This window comes from Macrobrachium nipponense, chromosome 17, assembly GCF_015104395.2.
Source record: "Macrobrachium nipponense isolate FS-2020 chromosome 17, ASM1510439v2, whole genome shotgun sequence".
Lineage (NCBI taxonomy): Eukaryota > Metazoa > Arthropoda > Malacostraca > Decapoda > Palaemonidae > Macrobrachium > Macrobrachium nipponense.
In genome coordinates this window covers 2,700,818-2,728,154 of record NC_087210.1, presented here as the reverse complement: position 1 = coordinate 2,728,154, position 27,337 = coordinate 2,700,818, and the positions used below count along the sequence as shown (strand labels likewise).

At 41.7% G+C, this 27,337-nt stretch overlaps 1 protein-coding gene across 1 annotated transcript in view; it reads left to right on the top strand.

The window, feature by feature from the left end:
* The window catches only part of LOC135196478 (uncharacterized), a 71,203-nt gene that overhangs the window by 18,128 nt on the left and 25,738 nt on the right, over nucleotides 1-27,337 (top strand). Inside the window, exons 4-5 of the mRNA XM_064223330.1 lie at nucleotides 11,883-12,038; nucleotides 12,967-19,014. Of these exons, the coding sequence (XP_064079400.1) occupies nucleotides 11,883-12,038; nucleotides 12,967-19,014 (6,204 nt within the window). The remainder of the gene's footprint in view (nucleotides 1-11,882; nucleotides 12,039-12,966; nucleotides 19,015-27,337) is intronic.

Sequence of the window (27,337 nt, the reverse complement as noted above, 5' to 3'; positions counted from 1 at the left end):
GGAGAGGGGAACAGGTGTCCTGGCACATAAACCTCAAAGAGCTGGCAGCCATCGATTTGGCGCTCCAGTTCTTTGAAGACCAAGTCTCAAATCGAGTAGTCCAGATCAACTCGGACAACACCACAGCTCTGGCTTACCTCAAGAAACAGGGAGGAACACACTCTCGGTCCCTGTTCGGTCTAGCGAGAGAGATCTTGTTGTGGGCTCAAGCGCGAGACGTAACGATCCTTACGAGGTTCGTTGCAGGTGTCGAGAACGTCCATGCAGATCTCCTCAGTCGGCAAGATCAACTGCTGCCGACCGAATGGACTCTTCACCAGGAGGTATGCCAAGAGCTGTGGAGTTTATGGGGACGTCCTCTTGTAGACATCTTTGCGACTTTGAGGACGAAGAGACTTCCGCTATACTGCTCCCTGGTGCTCGATCCAGGAGCAGTAGCGATAGATGCCCTTCTCTGGGATTGGACAGGGATGGACCTATACGCCTTTCCCCCGTTCAAGATCCTGGGAGAAGTAATGAGGAAGTTTGCAGCGTCAGAAGGGACGAGAATGATGTTGATCGCCCCGTTCTGGCCTGCGAAAGAGTGGTTCACAGAGGTCATGACCTTCTTGGTAGACTTCCCTAGGACACTTCCCTTGAGGATAGATCTACTGAGACAGCCCCACTTCGAGAGGTACCACAAAAACCTCCCCGCTCTGAGTCTGACTGCGTTCAGACTATCGAAAAGTTGGCCAGAGCGAGAGGCTTTTCAAGACCTGTGGCAAGAGCTATTGCCCATGCAAGGAGAGCTTCCTCTCTTGTAGTGTACCAATCGAAGTGGGCCGCTTTCAGGACTTGGTGCAGAAAGAAGGGCATATCCTCTACCACGACCTCTGTGAACCAAATAGCTGACTTCCTACTTTACCTGAGGAATGACTTGAAGCTGGCAGTCCTGACAATTAAAGGCTACAGAAGTGTGTTGTCTGCAGTCTTTAGACACAGAGGCCTGGACTTAGCGAATGACAAAGATCTTCACGATCTCTTAAGATCCTTCGAGACCATGAAGGTGCCTCAGCCTAAGTTGCCGTCATGGAACTTGGATGTAGTCCTAAAGTTCCTGATGTCCAGTTGTTTTGAACCTCTTCATGCTGCATCATTAAGGGACGTTACCAGGAAGGCTGTTTTCCTAACTGCTCTGGCGACGGCGAAGGGAGTTAGCGAAATTCAAGCCATCTGCAAGCACGTTGGCTTTAAGGGGCATAATGCTGTTTGTTCGTTAAGCCCGACGTTTCTGGCCAAGAACGAGAATCCGTCCAACCCTTGGCCCAAGAGCTTTGAGATCAAGGGTATGGCTGAAATTATTGGATGCGAGCCAGAGAGAGTCCTGTGCCCTGTCAGGGCTCTCAAATTTTATTTGCGGAAGACGAAGGAGTGTCGAGGTCCTTCTAGCAACTTGTGGTGTTCGGTAAGAAGACCAGACTTGCCAATGTCTAAGAATGCTCTGGCATTCTTCTTGAGGGACACCATCAAGGAAGTGCATTCATCTTGTGAAGACAGTGATCTGAGGTTGTTTAAAGTGAATGCTCATGAAGTGAGGGCTATCGCTACCTCGGTAGCCTTCCAAAAGAACATGGCACTCAGTACATTTTGGTGTACCACCTTTTGGCGTAGCACTCGGTGTTCGCTTCACACTACCTCCGGGACGTGAAGACGACATACGAGAACTGCTATTCGCTAGGGCCATACGTTTCCGCAGACACTATTTTGGGGGCAGGAAGTAGCACTCATCCTATCCTGTAGAAAATGGTTAGGTGAGCTTTCAATTTTATTGTATTAATTTATGGTTGTGGGGTCGACTGTCTAAGGCGGACTTCCCTTTCTTTAGCCTAAGTTATGTGGGATTAACTTTTGATAGGCTAGGTCAGGTGGTGGTTTTTGCTTCGTTGCCCTCATAGTATGGTCAGATGGTCTAGTCACATTGTGGTCACGCCCCCATGGACAGATCATCTAGAACTCACCAGCTACATAGGTCACTACCTTGCTGGAGACTCTAGTAAAGCAGAAGCAGACTTGGGTGACAGTAATCACGAAGTCAGCTATGCTAACAGGTAAGGAACCAAGATGTCAATCATCTGCATGTATTTGTTTCCTAAATCCTATTCTGTCTCTCCCCACCTCCAAAGGTGGGATTCAGCTATATATATATCTGACAGGTAAGTCTCATGAACAAAATGATATTGTTATGATACAATAAAGTTTGTTCATACTTACCTGGCAGATATATATAATCAAAGTGCCCACCCACCTCCCCTCAGGAGACAGTGGCACTAGAAAATCTGAACAGAAAATGGGAATGGTTCCTGATACCCGCCTCCCAGCGGCGGGAATGGGTACTAACCACCTGGCCTCCCTACGTGTGTTGTAAGTTTTGAAATTCTGTCGGACTTTGGAGAATACAGCCATATATATATCTGCCAAGTAAGTATGAACAAACTTTATTGTATCATAACAATATCATTTTTGAAATCGCGTAGAATCGGTTATTATGACACAGGCTCATTACCAGCGCTGAAACCGTCCTCGGTCAACAATGCTGATTTCCTTGCGTGTCTCGATCCTATGAAAAGACGCGCTCTTGAGACGGGCAAGGTGCTTTGGTCTAATACAGAGGCAGAGGCTTTGTCCAAGTCTTTTGTTTAGAAGTATTGAGGTTTTGTCTTTTGTGGAACTTTCGCTAAGTACTATTGCTGCTTCTCTGTATCAGCTTAAAGACTTTCTGATGCCAGCGGGTATCAAATCTTGGGAAGAGTCTTTAGATTTTTTGTCTTGCCTGGATAAGGCTATTTCAGATGTGGCAGGCAAATGTTCTCATGCTTTCACTAATTCGATCTTGAAGAAAAGAGAACAATTGTGCTTATCTTTCGACCAAGGTCTCTCCTTCTCAGAAGGTGGCTGCAGTTTTGGGTTCCCCTGTGGACCGCCTTCTGAATCCCTCTCTATTTAAGGCAATATGGGAGGATATTTCCGTACAGGAAAATGGGGAATTTATCGGACAATCTTTTAAAGTGGGGAACAAAAGACCTGCTCCTTCTTTGCCGTCTGGCCCTCCGGCGAAAATTCGTCCTTCCTCATCTCATGAACAGTCTTCAGCTACTAAGCCCTTTCGTAGATCCTTACCAGGCTCCAATAAAAACAAAACTGCTAAGTTTTTTTTAGAAAGAAATGAATCTTTATGCCCTCAGGTTCCAGTAGGAGGTCGACTGCAAATCTTCTGGCATGTTTGGAGAGACTTAGGATCAGAACTTTGGGTGGTGGAGATACTGAAGGAAGACTACAAAATTCCTTTTCTGTCTCCTCCTCTGTCGTCGTCTCCAATTGCTCTTCCAGCTTATTGTCATCAGCAAAGAAAATTTCTTGTACTTCAGAAAGGTGGTACAGTTGTACCTCGAGGTACGAAATTAATCCGTTCAGAGGCGCCCTTCGTATCATGAGGTTTTCGTATCTTGGACCACATTTTACATGTAAAATGGCTTATTATGTATAACATTACCTGGCAGGTATATATATAGCTATATCCTCTGGCGCACTGGCAGAATTTTCAAAACTCGCGGCAACCGCTAGATCACTGGTAGTTCAGGTGATCGCCACCCTGTTCCCATGGCGCTGGCGCTCGGAACCATTTCCATTTTTATCAGATTTTCTCTGCCAGCCGAACCGTCAACATCGTTGAGGGTTCCCTGCTAGGATTTCGAACTCGTTGCTGACTTTTCACTATTGTGGAGAATTCGTTGGTATCGTATTGGAAAGTTACATTGGCAATCGCTTTGGATTTTTTCTTACAATGTCTGATTCTGGTGTGACCTTTATAGTATGTGTGAAAGAAGGATGTAAGGTGAGACTACCGAAAGCTTCAGTAGATCCTCGCACTGTGTGTAAGAAATGTAGGGAGTGTGTGTGTACTTGGGACAATAGATGTAAGGAGTGTGAGAGTGAATGAAAAGGTGTGGAAGACTCACAAAATATGTGGAGAGATTAGAGAAAGACCGAGTTAGGAGATCTGTGTCTTGGAGTGAGAGGTCAGGCTCTTCTAGTAAGGCCTTGAATGATTCAGTATCTATTTCTCCACCGCCTTCCCAAGTAGAAGTTGTAGCACCTTCTCCTCAGGTTTCTCCTGCGCCTGCTGCTGTTTCTGAGGATGCGAAGGACTCTCATTATGTACAAGTTTTTGCTGCCCTAGCGTCTATGGGTGAACAGATTCAGCGTCTTACTGACAAAGTGGGTGTTTTTGATGTGTGTGACAGTGTAGTGGAGGGGGCGGCTGATCGTCTCTCTCGTGCTCCTAGACCTAGACCGCTGCCAAGCTCCCAGACCCAAGGGAGAAGGCATGTCGACAGTCGAAGGGAGGCGAGAGGGGTCACCATGCGATCAGTCGTCCCTTCAGGCAGTCCTGTTGCGTCCCAGGCTGCAGCAGTGCGCCATAGAAAAGGCGTCACTGGGAAGTGTGTTACGTCTTTCGATAGTTGGGCGTCAGGAAAGTATCGGCGTTATGCGGATGTCCTTTTTTGATTTTTAACTTTTTTTTTACTTTTTTTTTTTTTACTTTACGTAGTTTTTTTCTTTTTTTTTTCTTTTACAGAATTTCAACTTCATCACCACTTTCAACTTTCTGTTTTTTATCACTTGGTTCTTCCTTTTTGCTTACTTCTGCTAATGTTAAAGGCCTCTTTTAAAAATAACGATCCAAGGAAGATTGCTTCTGCCTACTTTTCACAATGTTCCTGAAACGACTCAGGCAAACGTCATCGAACTGCGCAAGCATACGACCTGTGTGGGCCTTTTCGGCGTGTCTTTTTTTCTATAAACGCGTAGTGTTCATTAACGGCTGCCCGTCTTGATAATTATCTACTAATTGTTGCACCTCATGACTCTGTTGGCCCTGGTGTCCATCAAAACCCTGTTCAACCAAATGCTCTCTCTGCAACTGATTTGGGTACTGAATGTTCGGCTGCTGACCCTCAACATAAACTGAAGTGCCTTGATTATACTGGTATGCATGTTGTAAATGATTGGTCAACACCCTCTGTTCAGCAGGGAGTGGAGATTCTACCAACCTTGCAAAGTTTCCAGTTATCCCATGAGAGAGACCTTGATCACTTATCCCATGTGAGAGATCTTGGTCACTTATCCCACGAGAGAGATCTTGGTCAATCATATCATATATGTCGTCACTCAAGAGGTGCTCTTCTTTTTCCATTTTCTGTGAAAAAATATGAGAAATTTAAAAAAAAAATACACATTGACGATCCCAAAACGAATACCGTGTGCGTACTATAACAATGCTGTACCGAGTGGCCGAGGCACGCCACCACGTACATAGATGCATGATGGGAGGGACGCTGGCCAATAGGAGAGAAGGATCTCATGGCTGAGACTAGCATCAGGAACCAATGGGAGAGCCAGAGGATGGTGGCGAGTCTACTAAGTTGGCGGCGCGCGAATTTCAAAATTGTTAACGGTGGTTCGGGCGAATCTCGGACTTTACAGAAACCTTTCGTATCTTGAAAACTTTTCGTATGTAGAGCCGTTAAATTTTTCGTATTGGCTTTAGTATCTTGAGTTTTTCATAAGTTGAGCCTTTCATATCTCGAGGTACCACTGTATCATTACTAGAGAAGAAAGTGATAGAGCAGGTGTCAGGAAACTCGCCTGGGTTTTACAACCATCTTTTTCTGGTACCCAGAGCTCTTTGCTTCGGCCTGTGCACAGTACTGCAGGTATTCACAAGGATTTTGGCACCAGTAGGGGGATGGTGTCATTGGTTGGGAGTGAGAATTCTGCCCTATTTAGACGACTGGCTAATGTTGGCCAACTCTTTTAAGGGAATTTGGAGGGCCAAGGATCTGTTACTTTGCCTGGCTCAATCACTAGGCACATTGATAAATTTTTAGAAGTCTGCTCTGATTCCAACTCGGACAATTCTCTATTTAGGGATGAGGATAGACACTTGCAGTTTTCAGGTTTCCGTCGGAGAAACGCATAGCCAATTTTTTATTGCTTCTAGGAAAATTTCAGCCCTTAAGGAAGCTTCCAGCAAGGCAATGGCTGTCTCTGTTGGGACACATGGCATCTCTGGAAAGATTTGTCAGTCTAGCAAGACTCAGGGTGCGGCCAATTCAACTCTACTTGAGAGGATCTTGGGACAGGAAGTCTCTGCCAGACTCCCATTTAATTTCAGTCCCAGTAAGTCTTTGGGAGATGTCAGCATGGTGGCCCATTTAATTTCAGTCCCAGTAAGTCTTTGGGAGACATTAGCATGGTGGAAGGATCGTCAAAGACTGGGAACAGGGTCATCCCTAAGAGTAGTGAGCCCAGACCTTAACCTTTCGTTTCAGATGCCTCAGTGACAGGCTGGGGAGCTTGCCTGGGAGGCCATCAGATGTCTGGGGTATGGTCACTGCAAGAGAGGGAGTTGCACATAAACAAGCTAGAACTGTTGGCAGTATGGAAGTCGCTCCTTCAGTGCGAACAGATAGTCAGAGGAAAGGTAATAGCAGTATTTTCAGACAATACTACCTCTTTGGCATACATCAGAAACCAGGGCGGAACAAGATCAAGGTCAATGTTTCTGATAGTGGAGAAGTTGTTTCTTTGGGCGGAAGCCAGGAACATAGTATTGGTTCCACAGTTCATACCAGGGAAGAACAATGTCTTGGTAGATTAATTGAGCAGGAAGGGACAAGTCCTACCCATGGAATGGTCTTTACATCCGCAAGTCTGCCAGTCGCTGTGGAGTCTATGGGGAGCTCCAATTGTGGACTTATTTGCTATAGCAATGAACCTAGATGCATATGCTTTTCCTCCATTTGCAATAATAAGAAAAGTACTGAACAAGTTTCAAGAATCGAATCACTGCAGAATGACACTAGTAGCTCCGTGGTGGCCTCAGAGAGAATGGTTTCCGGACCTTCTAGCTCTTTCAGTGGATCTCCTTCGTGTCCTTCCTTTAAGGAAGGATCTACTCAGACAACCGAAGTCCAAGCGGTTCCACCAAAGCCTCCGCATACTACACTTAACCGCTTGGAGACTCTCGACCATCTCCTTCAAGCGAGAGGGTTTTCTAAAGTATCTCGGAAGTCTGTCCTTAAATCAAGACGAACAACAACCTTGGCCTTGTATCAGAGAGAATGGGTTGTGTACTGCTCCTGGTGTTGTTCTAGAGGCATTTCCAGCACCTGTACCTCTGTAAACAACATAATAAAGTTCTTTCGATATCTTAGATATAGTAAGAAGCTTTCTGTAGCTGCTATTCGAGGATATAGATCCATGCTGTCATCAGTGCTACGGCTTGTACAATTAGATATTTCTAACGATCCAGATCTTAAGGAGGCGTTGAGATCGTTTGAAATTGAAGCCCCCAAAGTTCAGTATCAATCTCTTTCATGGAACTTGGATGTAGTGCTAAAATTCTTATCTGCAGATCCATTTGAACCTTTGGAATCTGCTTCTTTGAAGTTTCTAATCATGAAGACGCTCTTTTCGGTAACGCTAGCGACAGCCAAAAGAGTAAGCGAGTTACAAGCATTCTCCAATAAGGTAGGCTTTTGTAGAGGAGAGCTATTTTATCATTTATGCCCTTGTTCAGGGCTAAGAATGATGTCAAGGCTAAACTTCTACCTAGAATGGTAAGAATTCCAAATTTGGCCTCATTGGTTGGGGATGAAGAAGAAGCCCTCCTCTGTCCGGTTAGAGCTATTAAAATTTATTTAGATAGACTAAAACCTGTGAGGGGCAGAGTTAATAATTTATTTTGTAGTGTTAGAAAACCTAACACTTCTTTATCTAAGAATGCAATGTCTTTTTTTGTTAAGCATTTAATAAGACTAGCACATGAGAAATTAAACCCAGATATCTTACCTTTATTAAAGGTAAATATACATAGTATAAGAGCAGTTGCTACTTCTTTTAGTTTTTTAAAGAATTTGTCTCTTGAGGATGTAATTAATGCAGCTCAGTGGAATTGTAATTCGGCTTTTGCTGCTCATTATCTGAAAGATGTAGAAATTGCGTTTGAAAACTGTAAAGCCTTTAACTCTCTAGTAATAGCGGGTAAAGTCTTTTCCTGAACTGAAAGAAAGAGCAACCGTTTAGGCTCTTTTATTTTAATCCCGGGTGTTGGGTTTTTGGGGAGCATGAAGGTACATTTGTTATACAGGAGGGTACCTTTGTATCATAGGTATTTACTTTGTATTTGACTGTCAATTTTGGGGGCTTTCGGACCCAGGCACAGGGTTCCCATCATGCCACTTCTATTCATTCTGACTGAAAAAAGTGGTTTTCTCCACAAGGCTGCTCTGGACTGCACACACATGAAGGGAATCCACCTCCTGGGGGCAGTATTATCCAAGATGGATTCTTGATCGGGTAAGAATGTTTTGAGTTTCATACAAGAGTTTCATACAAGAAACTCTTAGCTCGCTTGGCTGAGCGGAATTTGTCTAGCTGCACTACCCACCATCCTTTATCTCAATGTGGGAATCAGCTAACTTTAACAGTAGGTAAGATTCATCTCAAGTAATATAAATTTTTATACATTCAACTTCCCTGCCAGATATATACTTAGCTATAGACTCCGTCGTCCCCGACAGAAATTTAAATTTCGCGGCACGCTACTCTCCCGCTGTATCGCATTGCGATAATGCAGAATGTCTCTTCAGACTTCTGAGTTTGTCTGCAAAATAATCTCGTATTCGATAGGGTGCAATTGTTCATTGTTCACCCCGAATTAACAGATATACGGAAGACATCGCCTTCTCCCCGAACTGCCAGCTCTATTTCCAATTGATCAGCCCATGAGAAGTAGAAATTCCCTGTATTTTCATTACTGGAAACCACCCCGCTTTCATTGCAACTACAACCCCTCACCTTACAGCAATGAAATCGCTGTTAGCGTTTTCAGTCCTTTGTACGCGGAGGTATGGAACCTTGAGAATCCTTCTCTCGATTCGACTGTAAAGACGTAGGTTGCATTCACTCTCCACCTTCGTCTTCAATGAAACAGTGTTGTTTGCTTCTTAGCTGGGATTCATCTACTAGGGGAATGTCTTGCCATAAAGGACCTCGGTCTCTAAAGGGCAATTGACTTGGCCCTATTGGGCACATGACTTAAGAGAATCATCACCTCGTTAAGGGATTCACTACCTCTCTGTCCAGCACCAATGACAAACAAATAGATAATTTGTATTGTCTCTCAGCATAACCTTTTTAAAAGACAAAAAATCACGTGACTTGCTCGGATACTTGGACTCTACGCCACCGAACGCAGTCGATAAACAGATCCCAGAGCGCCCGAGTCAGTTACGATCTATGCTGTAGACTTAGTAGGTTGTTCCAGATCAGTCATTACTTCATCCTAATAGATTGTCTCAGCAACCATACCATGGACATCAGCCATGGAGTGTTGCTGTCCTATCCATTGCCGAGAAGAAGAATCTTCACTGCAAGGGGATAGGACAATAAGAGACTCTTCACTGCAGACTGTAAGACAAGTCGTAACATTTCGACCTCGACCATTAAGTGATACATAAACATGTTCGGAGAGGTCTTCATTAACAGGAACTTAGACGTGTCTGAATATAAAGATCTCCAAGACCTTCATAGACCCTTCGACATGACTAAACAAAGACTACAGTCCCCTCCAGCATAGAATCTGAACGTAGTCCTGAAATTTTTCATGAGTGATAGGTTCAAACCTTTACAGGAAACATCATTTAAGGACCTCACGTATAAAACTCTCTCTTAGTTTGGTCGAGCTACAGCGAAAAGAGTCAGTGAAATCCATGCCTTCAGCAAAGCTGTAGGGTTCAGACAGGGTGATGCTATCTGCTCTCTACAACTGGAATTTCTAGCGAAGAACGAACACCCTTCTCTGCCCTGGCCCAAATCGTTCGAGATTCCAAACCTGTCGGAGCTCACAGGTAAGGAATTAGAGAGAGTTCTTTGTCAGGTAAGGGTCCTGAAGCATTACCTGAAAAGGAACGAAGCAATTATGTGCCAATTCAGAGGGGCTTGAGTGTTTTGTCAGAAAGCCCTCTCTGCAAATGTCAAAGAATGCGTTTCCCTTTTTCATTAAGAACCTTATGAGGGAAGCTCATTCAGAATATAGTGAGGCGGATCTCAAACTGTTGAAGGTCAAAGCACATGAAGTTAGAACAGTGACAACATCTGTAGCTTTCAGACAGATCAGGTCTTTACAGAGTATAATGGACTCTACTTTCTGCAGAAGTAAGTCAGTGTTTGTCTCACACTATTTGAAACATGTGCAGACTCTTTATGAAGACTGTTGCACTTTGGGACCATTCATAACAGCGAATGCAGTAGTGGGAGAAGGAGCTACCCCTACAATCCCATAACCTAATATACCTTTTTTCCTTCCTTGGAACTGTTGAATTTTTGTGGTTGTTTGTGGAGACTGGACGCAGGCTTCCACAACCATTGATTTTCAGTCAGGTGGTCTTTTTGTTCCTTGGTAGCGCCCGGAACAAAGGTATTAGATGAGGTCCTGTCACATAGAGGTTATGCACCGGTTGACAGCTCCTTGAGGTCTTCAGCCCCCTGGGTGGATCGCTGGATCTCTTAAGGAAAGCAGACATAATGAGGCACGAGATTATTAAAGTCAGCTTCCTTAAACAGGTACGAACCCATAAGTTTGTTTATTAACTCTTATGTCAATTCCAACGATGTTGGCTGTCTCTGACCCTCCACCAAAGGTGTCAATCAGCTATATATATATAACTACCAGGTAAGTTAGATGTTTAAAAATTTAAAAAATGATATTTTCATATTAAAATAAATGTTTTTTGAACATACTTACCTGGTAGTTATATATATAATTTAATTCCCACCCTCCTCCCCTCTAGAGACTAGGGGCATGGAAGATCTGAGGAATAGTTGGAATGGTTCCAGGTACCTGGATAGAGGGCGCACGAGGTGGTACACCTGACTACCCAATCGGGGATTGCCGCGAGTTTTGAATTCTGCCGTGACGTCACAGGGACTTAAGCTATATATATATAACTACCAGGTAAGTATGTTCAAAAATTTATTTTAATATGAAAACATCATTTTACTTTACTGTGAGCGCAAAAGAAAATGGCAGCCAATGAATTAGTATGTATACTGTTGGGGTAACATTAGCATACCGTACTGTAAGTGTGTTAGTGTGGCAAATACCATCTAGACGATAGTGTACGTACTTCTCAATTTTTATGCCAACCCTTTAGGAATCTAACCTCGCAGGTGTTCAAGGTAGTATTGGTCTTAGAGGTCATAAGTCAAACAACTTGTGAAATAAATGCAGTAGAGAATTCATTTTTGGCACCCATGTAATATTAATGAAGTCTAAATGTATGCACTTCACGTTCATACATAGAGGTCAGTGGACAAATATGAATTGATTGATAACCATAACTTTTTGAACTGCGGTAAGAATTGTTTTACTGCAGATGTGCAGTTACTGTAAGTTACTGTTTCTATCTATGATGCATTTTTCGATTTTCTTGGAATTAACGGTTAGCTTTGACTAGTTATTGGAAATCAGCACGCTGTTTTTTGTTCTACTGAATGTCCATGTACGTATCCTTGTTTGTTAGCTGTGCATTATTTTTGAACGAAGAAGGTAGTGTTGCTTGATAGTAGTTTAATATTATGCAGTGCTAATATGGTAGGATTTCTCTGATTTATGGCAAATCAAGAAATGTTATATTTTAAGTTAAATTAAACTAGGAAGGATGTTTTGTTGTTTTCAGAAGATGGAATTGCTCACATTTTGTGTAATATCTCTGGAACTACTTGTACCATAATTTATGGGAAATACCGGTATTTAATGTTTTGATTTCCACTTTCAGCCCACAAATGTTACATATGTAGAAACGTATGAACTGCGAGAACCGTCGGACTTCATTGAGTTGACATGTGGATCTTTAATTGGTTTAGGAGTACCTCTTGGTGAATCAAGAACCAATGAAAATTTTGTATTTCTACGTTTATGCCAAGATCAGAGGGTAAGTGCTTTTGCCGTCCTGTTGTTCCTATGGAAATACTCTTACCAACCATCACCTTTTAGTTAAGACTGTTCCTCAGTGCTAGCGGGAAAAAGACGCTAGGTTAGTTGGAGGTAGGCAGCTGAGTTGGAAGAGACGTTCACCCACTCACCTCACCTAAACTTAATATACCTGAGCTGAGCACATCCTTAGATCCTTAGGAGACATATCTACTAAACAGGCTCCCTTCTCTACCTAAGATCCTTAGGGGACATATCTACTAAACAGGCTCCCTTCTCTACCTAAGATCCTTAGGGGACATATCTACTAAACAGGCTCCCTTCTCCTCCTGTGGAGGGTATAATTCCTGTAAAAATATAAGGGAATATTTGGGAGATGCTGAGTTTAGGAGAGGTATGAGTGTAGGAAACCTGTTCCAGAATGTGGCAAATTGTCACATCCAGAGGCAGATTTGCATACCCAGACAATGAAATGAGAAGGCTACAGGCAATAAAGAACAGGGTTCTTCATAATTTCACTACAACTTACTTTTCTCCTTTGCAATGCCACATATATGTACTATACCCCCATAGCTTAGTAGTATTAATCCTTGGTACTCTGTAACAAATTGTCGTGATCCGCTTGTGATGCATGTTTTCCATGTAGGAGTCAACATAAGATACTGTGCCTCTGACATGTGGTCCCTAAACATACTTAGTAACTATCCTGTGAAATAAGAAAACAGATTTACTAAGAAATTATATATACTACTATGCATGACTAGCAAAATGTATTTTAAATTATTGAAATTCAGAGAGATCTTATATGCTTTTCAGTTGCCCCTGAGAATATAATGTGCTCCATTCATATTGAATTGCAGCATTCACCTGAAATAAGTTGGTGCTGTAGATAAGTTTATTCACTTAGATTTATTTTTTCCTCTTTTCAGGTTACCACCACTTCATCTAATCGGAGTCAGGAACAAAACAACACTTCTAACATTACAGCATCTGTTCCACAGTGCCCACAACAAAATGACAGTTCTCAGTCATTGCAAAATGTAAATAAAAGCGATGAAGTGTTGAGTGTTCCCTCTCCGCCTAGCACCACTCAAGAAGGGAGTTCATCGCTCATTAATCAGCACAGGAAGGCGAGACGTAGATCTTACCAAACGGAGATTTCTTCTCCTGCTTGCATTCCAGAAAATAGCAGTGGCAGTAAAAATGATGCTGTAGATATACCAATGTTGGAAAATGCATCTGCACACCAAAATTCAAATACTCTTCTGAGACAAAATGCTCTCGATCACAGAGCTCTTTCATCTCCTGGACAATCAGGGATGGCGAGTTTTGATAAAACTAACTCTTTTTGTTTAGATAAAACTAACTCCTTCTCAAGTAATAAAGATGAGAATGCAAAGCCAGCAGAGAACAGATTGTCCGGAGTCAAAGAAAGAAGGCACTCATCAGATGTCAGGCCAGCTACAAGTATTTTTGAAACAGGTCCAAAAGCATCAGTTCAAAGGCGTATATCAGTCGAGAGCAAAAGGGAAGGGCCAGATCAAATGCAGAGGATGAATTCCCAAACAAAGCAGTCAGGTTTTCAGGAAAAGCCATTGAATATTGGATTGCCTTATGAGCATACCAAGTTAGTAAACCAAGATGCCTTAAAGTCTGTGAGCCAAGAGCACCCTTCAAATTCAAAATTGGTGACTGCAATGGAGCACAGAGAAAACGGAGGGATTGCTGGAGTTTCAAGGTTGGATGATCTCACGATTCTACAGACAAATACAGTAAAAGATTCCAGAGGATCTTTTGGTTTTACACCGTCTTTATACTCGATAAATGATGGATCCCCAAAACTGCAGAAAGATGTATGTGAAAAGCCAAGAATGTCCAAACTATCACTTAGTAATAGACATCAGGTAGAAAATATTTATTGCAGCCATGAGGATATTGAGGAAAACAAACCAAGTCTGATTAATCAGAAGTCTCGGCAACCAGTAGATGACAGTGCCGATAGTTTGCTAGTTTGTAAGACATCACTATTCCCAGAAACTATGGAAAAAAGTAACTCTCTATCTAATTTTGGCAATGCAGTTTCTCCCTGCAGTATTGATTTAACACAGCCTGATCCAGATGAAAGGTTTAAAAGTTCTGTCGACGAAAATCCCGATCAAGTTTGCATTTTGGAAGAAGAGGTTTGTGTAGATTTGACATTAGGCTCTAAGGAAAAAGCAAATATAAAAAGGAAAAGGAACCTGGACAATGATGAAAATGAAGAGAAAGAAGATGGAAAGAGAAGGAGAAGCAGTTGTGAAAAGAAAAGTGACAAAGACAAAGAGTCAGAATTGGATATTTGTCTGCCAGTGTTAGATAAGGACTGTCGGTCTGCTGTGGTGAATAAACAGGTAAAAGGAAAATTGCCCAGTCAGCAGTTACAAGGGAATGAAAGGCCTGTTTCTAATTCAGGTGCAGTTCAGAACCTTAAACCAGACCAGGGTAAAGGTAACAAAGGTAGATCAAGCACAGTTTCTGTGCGAGAGAAGAGATCTACATTGGAAAATGAAGTAGAACAAAAGAATAATTCAGATAAGGTGCACAAAATGCAAAAGTCCAGTTCATTAGTAGTTTCAGATAGTGATGATGAATCTCAAGTCATGCCTGTAATTCAAGCTGGCAAGAGAAAGCACAGGTTTATCATAAGTTCGGATAGTGAGAGCGACTCTGGTTGTGAGGAAGAGCGTACAAGTGGACTGAAGTTGATTGAAGAAAACCTGGTAGGGAAGAAATGTGTCATTCCATTACCGCGTATCTTACCGGACATTGTCAGAGCTATTAGAAAAGGGAAAGCAATTTTAGATGAAAAAGATGAGTTAAAGGTTGTGTCCTCAGAAACTGAATTTGAATCAAAATCTGAATCTGATGCTGATATCTGTTTCTTGGATGAGGAAGACGATGAACTGCCAGATTTAAGTTCGCCAAAAACTTCCAGGTTGTCAGGTCAGTCTAAAACCAAGTCCTATGAAAGCAAAGAAAAGAAAAAAGGTTGTCATCTTCAGGAGAAGAAAGGTATTAAGCCAAGGGAAAAGTCATCAGAAGAGAATTCAAAATTTTTGGATATTTCAGACAAAGGATCTCATAAGTACAGAGACAAAAGGAAAGGGAAGGATTCAGAAAAGACAAGTAATTATGATGGCAGTTCATGTAAGAAAAGCAAGAGTGATGGTAAGGATAAAGGTATTACCTCTGTCAGTACTGCAAAAGGACCTGTGACATCTGTAGGAAATTCTAAAGAAAATGACAAATGTAAAGTACGATTATTAAACTGCAGTAGTAGTGGTAGTGGCAAAGATGCTCATCACCAGGATTCAGCAAATGAAAAACTTGAAGATGACATTAGTCTAAGAATTAAAAAGGAAAAAGTGGAGGAGGTTACATCAGTTGTGGTCAAGAGAGAACCAGAGGATAATGATTCATCGAATAAAACGGTGGTTGGAGATGATGATGATGATGATTGTGATGATGTTATATTTATGTATTCACAGATAGATGAAACAATATGGGTTTCCAGCGATGAAGAGGATACTCCATCACAGGAAAATGGCACATTTGGTCCACTACCTCCAAGTCCTGACTTTGGCATTGCCAGTTTATTTGATGAAGCGGGCTGTGATAGTGGCGGTGAGGTAACCAAGAAAGCTGAGCCCAATTTATCTTCAGCTGTCCATGTAGATGAGGACGATGATGAGGACGATCAGTGGTTCCCTGTGCTCTCTCAGTCATTTTGGGATGATGATGACTTGATAAAACCTAGTGGGAAGGAGATGCCAAAAGAAACCAAATCTCAAGAAATCATTCCTAAACCGGGTCCCAGTGGTATTAATGTTACTCCAAGTTCTGACACTCATATCAGTTCTTGGTGGCCAGAATTATCACAAGGATTTGATGACGAGGAGGAAGAGGAGTTTAATTCAGATACCAGTGCATCTGTTGAGGATTCTAAAGCCAGAAGTACAGGAAAAAGTTTAGATAGTGTTATTGAAAAGTTCAAGAACAGAGGTGCCCGGAAAGCCCAACTTATTGAACCAAAAGCACCTTTGCCTCGTACAAGTAATGATTCTTTACGGAAAAGAAGTAGAAGTAGTTCGGGTTCAAATGCGGACAAAGTCAAGGCCAATCTTGTCCGTCCTTCACCCAAAGAAAAACAGCATACTACAGCAAGAAAGGAGACTAGTGAATCTTGTTCAAAAAGTAGTTCCAGGAAAAGAAAAAAAGGCCCAAGTCTTCGAGATAACTTGAGTAATAAGTTTAACCTGGATTCTTATAGAGCTCTAGCAAGGCAGCAGTCAAAAGAGAAAGAGTCGCCTCATGAAAAAACTCGAGATTCTAGAACAAAAGTAACTGAGCAGACAAAGAAGTCACATCTGATATCAGATAAACCACGTAGTGATGAGAACATTTCAATTCAGAAGAAGACATCACATCAAGAAAGTAAAGAGCAGTCAAGGCCAAAAGTAGCGGTAAAAATCACACGGAAGACTAGAGCAGAGAAACTCACAGAAGTTAATCTTTTTCCTTCTCCACAACTACCACCCTCGAGGTCTAAGAGGTCGACATTTACAATACCCAAGAAAAAGGCCACTCCAGTTTCAGAAGCTGGAAAGCCCAGTGAAAGTCCTGTTGAAAAATCTTCCAACACTCCTAAAGATAGCAAATTATCAAAATCACTTGATCTTAAAGAAGGTTCACGGTCACCTCTTTGCTCACCAGTTGCTCAGTTAACATCTAGTCATTCACAAAATGTGAGCAGTTTTACCAGAAGCGAAGTTAGAGAGAGAACACGCAACAGTGAGTCTGAAATTGTTAGGTCATCAGATGAGAAGAATGATAACAGTGGTTGCTCAGCACCAGTTCAAACAGAGGCAATTGTAATGGGAAGTGAAGAGGATAAAGAAAATGAAGCTGGTGGTAAGACAGTAAAAAGCATATTGAAAATTTTCGGGAGTAAAAAGTCATTGAAAAAGAATGTGCACTTTCCGGTAAGTAGTGGGGAGCTAAACAAGATCAAATACATCTCACCTCGGAAGAATAGTGAAAAACTTGGGCATTTAGAGCCAAGAATGAAAGAGGTCTTGCCAAGGGAACTCATTTTTAGTAAACATAATATTCCTCTAGATTTCCCAGATCATTTTATTGTCAATGTATGCATGTGGAATTATGACTGGCTTGAAACATACAGAAGAGTTCAGGAAAAAATAGAAGTTTCTGGAAGAAACTGTACGATAAAACCTCCCCCTGTTGTGAAGTCTATAAGTTATCCAACCCTTATATTGTACGAGTCGTTCCTGGATTACAAAGAGATATTCAGTGACTTGTTTTATCTAGAAGTATGGGAAAATATATTTAGAGATTGGCAAAAGTACAGACAAAACAATATCTCAATGCCTGTTTATATTGATAAAGTAGAGGAAGTCTTTACACAAAGAAAGCATGAATCACCAATGAAATCGTGGAATATCAAGGTAATAACTTTACTTACCCAAGACCAGAGTAATAGAGGACGTCATCCTGCACAAGGCTCGCTCATTAGTTTGAAGGTTTCAAGGGATTCAGAGAGGAAAAAGAGCCAGCATGTCTTTGGTTATGTTCAAGACCTGTTGAAACAAAAAAGAAGAATGATGCCTAAGGAGCTTGAAAATGTACTTCCACACGCTGAGGCTGCACTTGTATTGGATATAAGAATAGCCAAAGAACCTGGACCAGAATTGAGATGTGGCAATGTTTTGTCTCTGTGTAACATATCTTATATACGGCCATTCACTCGAACTTGGGAAGGCTTGTGTAAACTTCCTCTCTCTCCTTTGTGCAATGATATATTAAGCCCCAAAGAAGACAGCTTCATGCCCAATCATTCTGCAAAGTATTTGGTCCCTGAGATGCCCCTAAATGAGAGTCAGGTACAAGCAGTCGTTAAAGTGAGTGCTAAATGTGTATATGATCCTCATTTACCAAAACTCAGTCTCATTCATGGACCACCGGGCACAGGAAAGACACGAACAATAGTATCTCTAGTGGCTCAGATAGTAAGATTAAGTGAAGAGGCTTGTATGTCAAATTGTCGTATATTGTTATGTGCTCCTTCTAATGCTGTTGCAGATGAACTTACATTACGTTTGGTCAAGCTGAGAGAAATAAATATTGCTTTACGAGTTGTTCGAGTTGGAATTCGTGACAGCATAACTCCTGAGGTAAGAGGTTACAGTCTTGATGCATTTATAACGAAGCATATGAACAGAGAATTAAAAACTCCCAAAAATGTCTCTGCAAGAAAAGAATGGGAACGGAAAAAAAATATGGTAAATGTAGCAGGGAAAGACTTGGCAAAAGCCAAGAAAGAAAACAAGCCAAGAGAAGCAATAAGGGCAATGGAAAAACGACGTGATGATTTGATGAAATCTTTATCTGAGATGGAAAAGAGTTTTGCTGTTAACCTCACCCCAAAAGAACACCAGATGTTGTATAAAAAATGTCAAAGAGACTATCTCTTAGGTGCACAGGTCATCACCACAACGCTTGGTGGATGTTTTTCTGGACCAATGGCAGAAGTCTTCACAGGAGTAGATCATCCTTTTACGAGCTGCATTGTCGATGAAGCTGGCCAGTGCAAAGAAACTGAAATGTGGGTGCCTCTTCTTTACAGCATGCGAAAGTTAGTGTTAGTTGGGGACCATAGGCAGTTGCCAGCTACAGTCTTGTCCAAGTTAGCCCAAGATAAGAATCTGAAACAGTCCTTGTTTGAGAGACTGTATCATCGGTTTGTTGTGGAACTTCAAAAGGACGAACTTGTGCACACACTCGATACTCAGTTTCGTATGCATCCAGAAATTGTGCATTGGCCATCTGAGCACTTTTATTTCAATAAATTGAAAACTAGTCCTGATGTAATACAAGAACGTTCTTATGACTGCTTGCCGTATGCTGTATTTGATGTGAAAGTAAGTGATATTGCATAGTTTTTCTGAAATAGTGTAGTTAGGTTGAACAAATACAGACTCTGTTTTACAAAAGTCATGGAATACATATCAAAATTGTGGTTAATAAGACCAGAAGTAGTTAAACCTTATTGTCTTTTGCTGGCTTAACATGTAAGTATATCGGAACTATTGCTTTTGTTGTTCTTTTGGGTATTCCATGTTTAATTTTCGTGCCTTCATTAGATGATGCAAATTTGTTTGTATGAGGATACAATCCTTCGTCTTTTACACGGATTATCTTTGGAGAAAGCTGGTCATGTTTACGAAGCTTGCTAACAAGTTAAACTAGTGGCAGATGAGTGCGGGAGTTGGGGACCCAACTACTCACTCATTACGCAACTTCAGTATCCTTTGGCCGCCATGCTGTACTGACATACTGATTATCTTTCATCATGGCTGTTGTTGGAGCTTAGTTGAGTATTTTCTTTTTTGAGTGTTTTGGCTTGTTTTTTGGCTGTGCTCATTGTGTGTGTGTGTGTTACGGACTCTGAGATCTTAGAGACAATGTTATGGTGTCGAAATATCCTGGCCAAGGGTCGACACAATGTGACGGCCTCTGAGAGAGGTCCGCTTCAGGTTTGATATGAAACTGGGGATACGAATATAGAAAGAAACACTAACACTAAAAAGGTTTATTTACTAGCTTACTAACATAGGTAAATGCAGAATGGTATCTCCTATTTACATAAAAAGATAGAATCTTACACTGCATGAACTGGGGGAACAGTGAGGCAATTTAAATACTTGCTAGTCAGTTTGGCAATTTGACGCGCTGGCTTCATAAATGTAGAGCGGCAAAATGCAGTCGTCCTCTTGACTCCGTATTGCAGAAACTAGTCTACTTGAAAGGCAGGAACTACCCAAAACCTCTAGCAGGACCTTTTCTTCTCTGAAGTCTGTTCGACGTCAAGATAACACGAGATAATTCGTCCACTCCTGAAGACGACTAGACCAATATCCAACCAACTCTCGAACAACTCTTCTGATTGATTGATACTTCGTCGGTTCCTTCGTCTCTAGTCTCTCTCTGACGATCACTGCTGCTGATCTCTCACTGATAATCTGATCTGTTCTTACTAACTGGTGATCTCTCTCTTTTACGATCTCTTCCTTTTTCTACGATCACTGCTCTCCAAAGTTCGTTCGTCGTATTTATATGGCACTCTGGGGGCAGAGCCTACGGCGAGCGTCACAGACTCCCGAGTTTACTAGGACTCCCTAGATGAATCTAGACGAGGTATTGCATCAGAAAATGTGGCATTTCTCCCGCCACTTAGGCCTGTGTTTGCGCTCCACAACACGCCCGACGATTCCAGAATAGCCGCGAGAAACGGCGCCTCCAACACGGGCGCGAAAACCTCCTTACTGCCGAACTTCTCGAAAATGCGTTCTCCTTTCCTTTATCTTTCTTTGCTAGGAAGCAATTACCATCACACGCCCCCTCAAAAGAGAAAAAAAATGAAATCAACTGATTTTATTTTTTTTTCAAAAGAGAAGCAAGAATTAAACAGCAGGGAAACAATTCTGCATAAAGCTTTAATCCAGTCAAACACGCACACTTCCCCACCACTCACACACTCACTCGTGCGATAACAGAAAACGGTTATTAGGCTACTCATTCTGAGAAATCTCTAGAGAGGCTATCAGCTAATACGTTATCCTTTCCCTTTATATGAACTATCTTCAGGTTATAGTCTTGTAATTCTAAACTCCAACGCATTAGACGTTTATTCTTGTTCCTAAACCTCTCCAAATAAACTAACGGATTATGATCAGTATACACAGTTAAAACAGAACCGCTACGCACGTAAATCTCAAAGTGTTGCAAGGCTGTAACTAAACCAAACAATTCCTTTTCAATAGTGAATTAGTTCTGTTGCGCTTTATTCAGTTTCTTTGAATAATAGGCAACTGGGAGTTTCATTCCATTGACTTCTTGTAACAAAACCCCTCCTACGCCAATATCACTGGCATCGATCACTAAATTAAATTCCTTACCAAAATCGGGTAATAATAGAACTGGCTCGTGAATCATTATAGCCTTGAACTTGTTGAAGGCTTCCACACAAGCATCATCAAATACAAAACTGTGTCCTTTCTTAAACAGATTAGTTATGGGAGCGTTTATTTCCGAGAAATTTGGTACGAATCTACGGAAATACGAAACCATTCCGAGAAATCTCATGGCCTGTTTTTTAGTTGTTGGGATTGGGAAATTCACGATAGCTTCTATGTTCCAACCCTTTGGACAGATTTTACCAAGACCTACCTTATGTCCTAGATAAGTAATAGAGGCTTTCCCAAATTCGCACTTCTTTAGATTAAGAACGAGATTCGCTTTGGTAAGAGCCCTCAAGACTCTCGCCAAAATCCTTACATGATCCTCCCAAGTCTCTGAAAATATCACAAGATCATCTAAGTACACGACACAGTTGTTGATGCCATTTAAAACTTTATTCATTAACCTTTGGAAGGTACTGGCTGCGTTCTTCAAGCCAAAAGCCATAACTTTGGGCTCGAAACTACCAAATGGCGTTATAAAGGCGGAAATTTTCCGGGCTCGTTCACTTAAAGGTACTTGCCAATAACCCTTAGCCAAATCAAGCTTTGAGATGAACTTGGAATTTCCGATTCTATCTAAGCAATCGTCAGTCCTGGGTAAGGGAAAATTACTTTGCTTCGTTACACTGTTTACCTTCCGGAAATCAATGCACAATCTATCTGATCCATCTTCCTTTTTTACCAGAACTACTGGGGAACTCCATTCACTCTCGCTAGGTACTATCAAATCATTATCTAGCATGTAACTAATTTCCTTCCTCACAGATTCTGCCTTATCTGGGTTCAGACGATATGGACTTTGCCTATTGGGTTTCGTGTCTTGCAACTCAATATCATGTTCTAAAACATTGGTTAGGCCTAGTTTGTCACTAATAGTTTCAGGATAATTCACTAAAACATTACGTACTTCCCTCACCTTTTCCTCTTCTAAACCCTGATTAAAAACTTCTAAATTCTTAAGCACCTCAGAGTTTTTCTCAAAGCTAATTTCTTTCTGGGACACCGTCACTATAGGCACGGGGCGTTCGTTATATTTCTTGAGCAAATTTGCGTGCAGCCATTTTGCTCTACGTTTACCCATATCTATTGAATAATTCAGATTCCCCCTCTTCTCTACAATCGAAAAAGGACCCTCGAACTTATACGATAAAGAGGGACCTTCTTTCTGGACTAATACTAAAACTTTATCTCCTACACAGAGATGTCTCTCTTTCGCTCTAAGATCATGCTTTCGTTTAGTTCCCTCTTGACTCTTCCTCTCGGTCTCCTTCGCTAGTTGCCAAGCATCCCTTAAACTGTTTTTATAATGCTCTAGATTAGTGATATAGTTCTCACTACCTTCTTTATTCATTAAGTTACATTTTAACATTTCCAAAGGACCTTTAGCGGTGTGACCGAAAACAAGCTCAAATGGACTAAATCCGGTAGTGTCGCTCGGTGCTAACCTTAAAGCTAACAGAACGAATGGTAACTTTTCTTCCCAGTCGTGTTCGAAGTTCTTACACAATTTCCGTAAGCAACTCTTTAACGTTTGATGAAATCTCTCCACAATGCCTTGTGATTCGGGATGATAAGGTGTGGAAGTTACGAGTTTGATGCCTAATTCTTTCATTCTATCCTTGAAATATTTGGATACAAAATTACTACCATTATCACTCTGAATAGTACGAGGCAGACCAAACTTAGAAAAATAATTCAACAATTGTTTAACTACGGTCCTCGCGTTGCCGCTTCTTATGGGTACCGCCTCGGGATAGCGAGTTAATCTATCAATGATCGTCAACAGATATATATTCCCTCCCTTACTTCTAGGCAAAGGTCCAACCATATCGATAACTACATTCTCAAAAGGTTCGCCTACCGAAGGAATATTACACAATGGAGCTCTGGGGATTACTTGATTCGGTTTCCCGGCAATTTGGCATTCATGACAGCTTAACACATACCTCTTTACATCATTTTTCATTTTATGCCAAAAGTACGCCCTACTAATACACTTGAAAGTTTTATTTACTCCCAAATGTCCTTGCTCATCATGTGCGAACTTCAAAACTAGTTCACGAAGCTTCCTAGGAACTACTAATTGTTCTGTGATTTCCCCTTTACTACCTGACTTCGGTTGAACATAACGACAAAAAACTTCGTCCTTTAGACAAAAAGTTTCCTTACACACATCATCGAGATCATCATCCAGCTCACATTCAAAAATTCGGGTTAGTGTCTCATCCTCTCTCTGCAACTTGACTAGCTCATCCTTATCCAAAACGTTAGAGCCTAATTCATCACCGTAACTAGTACTAGATACAGGTACATTTACTACGTTACTCTCGACAGCTACGCCTTCCGTGTGGCTATCACTGTTTACATCGATAGACTCCGGTCTCTCAGCCACACTCATGCCAAGATCAACCTCGCTACCTCTATCACACTCGTTCGAATCCACGAACTCACTCTCGTTCGAATCCACGAACAAATTATGACCGCAGTCTACGTCTGTATCTAAACCCGACCTAGTTACTACCATTTCAGGCACTGGAATATTCCTCACAACAGGATTCACATTCTTGGATAAAGCTAAGTCATTACCGACAATAATGTCAACGCCTTTGATGGGCAAACTGTCCACAACTGCAAGTTTTACTTCTGACACTACCTGACTTTCTGAATTCAACTTCAACAAAGGACAAAGAACACAAGTGTTAGGAAATCCACCTAACATGACTTTCTCTTCCATATTGATTTCTGCCCTGTTTGGCACACACACACTTCGAATAAGTGAAACAGCAGCACCTGTGTCTCGAAGCAAGACCACTTCTCTCCAATCTACTCCTCCAAGAGAGGAAACTACGCCCTCCGACAGAAATTCACCAAAAATTTTCCTAGTTTCTCTCATCACATCATTCCTACTTGACGAAAGGTTAACTAGAGACACTGGTTTCTTACCGTCCTTCCTTTCTACTGCACAGTTTCTTGCTAAATGCCCTTTCCCATTACATCGGAAACAAGTTAATTCTGAGCCACTAGATGCCATTTTACTCTCACAAACCTTAGACATATGACCAGGTTTTCCGCATGTATAACAGGAATAGTCACTTTTACTCGCATTGCTATTACTAGGACTGAAACCTTTACTGCTTTGTACTCTACCAGACGAAGGATCATTTCGTTTCTTACTAACACTCAAATTATGAGTTAGACTGTATTCGTCAGCTAGCCTAGTTGCTCCTGCAAAAGATACTTCTCGCCTATCCTCTATATAAAGTTTAATGTCAGGGGATACGTTATCTTTGAAGTTTTCTAACAACACTAAGTTCTTCAAAATCCTCAACCTTAGCAGAAGTTAACCAATCAAAAAACAGTCTTTCTAACTTTTTACCGTATTCTACATACGTAATATTTTCATCCTTTCTCAAATTTCTACATTTCTTACGGTACGCCTCCGGTACTAACCTATATGCGCTAAGAACAGTTTCTTTCACGATATCGTAATTATCACATTCCTCCTTAGACATGCAACTATACACAGTAAGTACCCTACCACTCAAAACTGACTGCAAATATAAAGTCCACATTTCTTTAGGAGAACCTACTCTTTCCATTAACTTCTCAAAACACATGAAATATGTCATAACATCTTCCTCATCAAACTTTGGTACCAATTTCAACACTGCACTCATACCTAACCTATCAGTTTCGTTTTCGTTCTCACCTGTCCGACTGTTACGAGTACTTTCCCTTAACCGAGCAATTTCCAACTCATGCATATGCTCTTTCTCTCTCTCTTCCTGTTCATGCATACGCTCTTTCTCTCTTCCTGCTGCATTACCAACATTTCTCTCTCTTGCTGCATTTTCATTACTTCTCTCTCTTGCTGCATTCTCATTGCTTCTCTCTCTTGCTGCATTTTCATTGCTTCTCTCTCTTTCTCTTGCTGCATTTTCATTACTTCTCTCTCATACTTTTCTCTTTCTTTCTTCTCAACATACTCACGGAGATCATTCCCCTCTAGACCTAGGAGCTTACCCGACTCAATAAACTCTTTCACCATCTCACTCATTCTGATTCTTTCTATATTTTCCCTGTTTCAAACTGTTAAAGTGTTGGATAGCCTAGGCAAGGTCACCACAAAGTTACGGACTCTGAGATCTCAGAGACAATGTTATGGTGTCGAAATATCCTGGCCAAGGGTCGACACAATGTTACGGACTCTGAGATCTCAGAGACAATGTTATGGTGTCGAAATATCCTGGCCAAGGGTCGACACAATGTGACGGCCTCTGAGAGAGGTCCGCTTCAGGTTCGATATGAAATAATAAAAAAAAAAATTTTCAACACCAACAGTTGAAACTTGGGATACGAATATAGAAAGAAACACTAACACAACAAAGGTTTATTTACAAGCTTACTAACATAGGTAAATGCAGAATGGTATCTCCTATTTACATAAAAAGATAGAATCTTACACTGCATGAACTGGGGGAACAGTGAGGTAATTTAAATACTTGCTAGTCAATTTGGCAATTTGACACGCTGGCTTCATAAATGTAGAGCGGCAAAATGCAGTCGTCCTCTTGACTCCGTATTGCAGAAACTAGTCTACTTGAAAGGCAGGAACTACCCAAAACCTCTAGCAGGACCTTTTCTTCTCTGAAGTCTGTTCGACGTCAAGATAACACGAGATAATTCGTCCACTCCTGAAGACGACTAGACCAATATCCAACCAACTCTCGAACAACTCATCTGATTGATTGATACTTCGTCGGTTCCTTCGTCTCTAGTCTCTCTCTGACGATCACTGCTGCTGATCTCTCATTGATAATCTGATCTGTGGCTCTTACTAACTGGTGATCTCTCTCTTTTACGATCTCTTCCTTCTTCTACGATCACTGCTCTCCAAAGTTCGTTCGTCGTATTTATACGGCACTCTGGGGGCAGAGCCTACGGCGAGCGTCACAGACTCCCGAGTTTACTAGGACTCCCTAGATGAATCTAGACAAGGTATTGCATCAGAAAATGTGGCATTTCTCCCGCCACTTAGGCGTGTGTTTGCGCTCCACAACACGCCCGACGATTCCAGAATAGCCGCGAGAAACGGCGCGAAAACCTCCTTACTGCCGAACTTCTTGAAAATGCGTTCTGCTTTCCTTTATCTTTCTTTGCTAGGAAGCAATAACCATCACAGTGTGTAATAATGATGTGCCTGCATAATCCTTTGGGATAGTGATTGGTGAATGCCTTGGGTGCAAACAAATGTGTCCTAGGCTTTGCTTATCATAATGATCAGTCCTCTTTTATTTTGTTTATGGTTTGCAGAGGTCAAGCACATGTCTCATTGCAATGGTGTCAAGTATGTCTCGTTGCTTGGCAACTGATGATGTATGAATTGGGAAGAAGGTTGGTAGGTTCTTTTATTACACCTGTTTCTTCTGAACAGCCCCAGTATCACCCTTGCCCTTTCTGGGTCTACCTTAACTAACCTCTTTTCCTGGGACATTGTCCTCCCATCCCTTCCTCACTCAGTCTAAATGCATGTGAGAAACACATTGATCACCTTTTAAGCTGGCATGTCTGCCTCTCCCTTCGGTCCTTACCTCTGGCCTCTGCTAGTATTCCTTTGAAACATCCCCAGAAGACAAAAAAAAAAAACCTGCTGAGGCATGTGACCTTCTCTTGGTAGTCTTGGGATCTTTACTTTTATGTCTTCCTGAATTATTTTGCTTCAACCAGGTCCCCCACTTGGATTGGTTTAGCATGACCCTATTGCTTTGGCCATGGTATCCTCCCCCAAAGTCATTGTGTGCTATGATCATGGATTTTCCTGCTGTTTCCACTATAGTTGCTTTGGGAACTCCTCCTCCTGCCTCTACAGGGATGTCAGCCTTGACTTTTAACTTCAGTGGATAAGGGAAGGAGTAGTTTGAGGTAGGTTGGGAAAGCACAGCCTTGGTTCATCTTTTCCCTATACGTAATCTTCATCCTACCTAGTCTTCTCTATCTTCAACTCAGTAGAAGCATGGGAAGAAGGCCCAGAAGGCAGCTCTTTTCAGGGAGCCTGAGCTTTCTTGTGGCTACAGATAGTAGTGACAGTGGTTCCACACCTGCATGTAGTGATGGAAAAACAAACTGATGATAGCACCTTAGTGGCGTGATTGGTATGGTCTTGGCCTGCCACCTCGGTGGCCGCGAGTTCGATTATTGGGCATTCCATTGAGGAGTTAGAGAC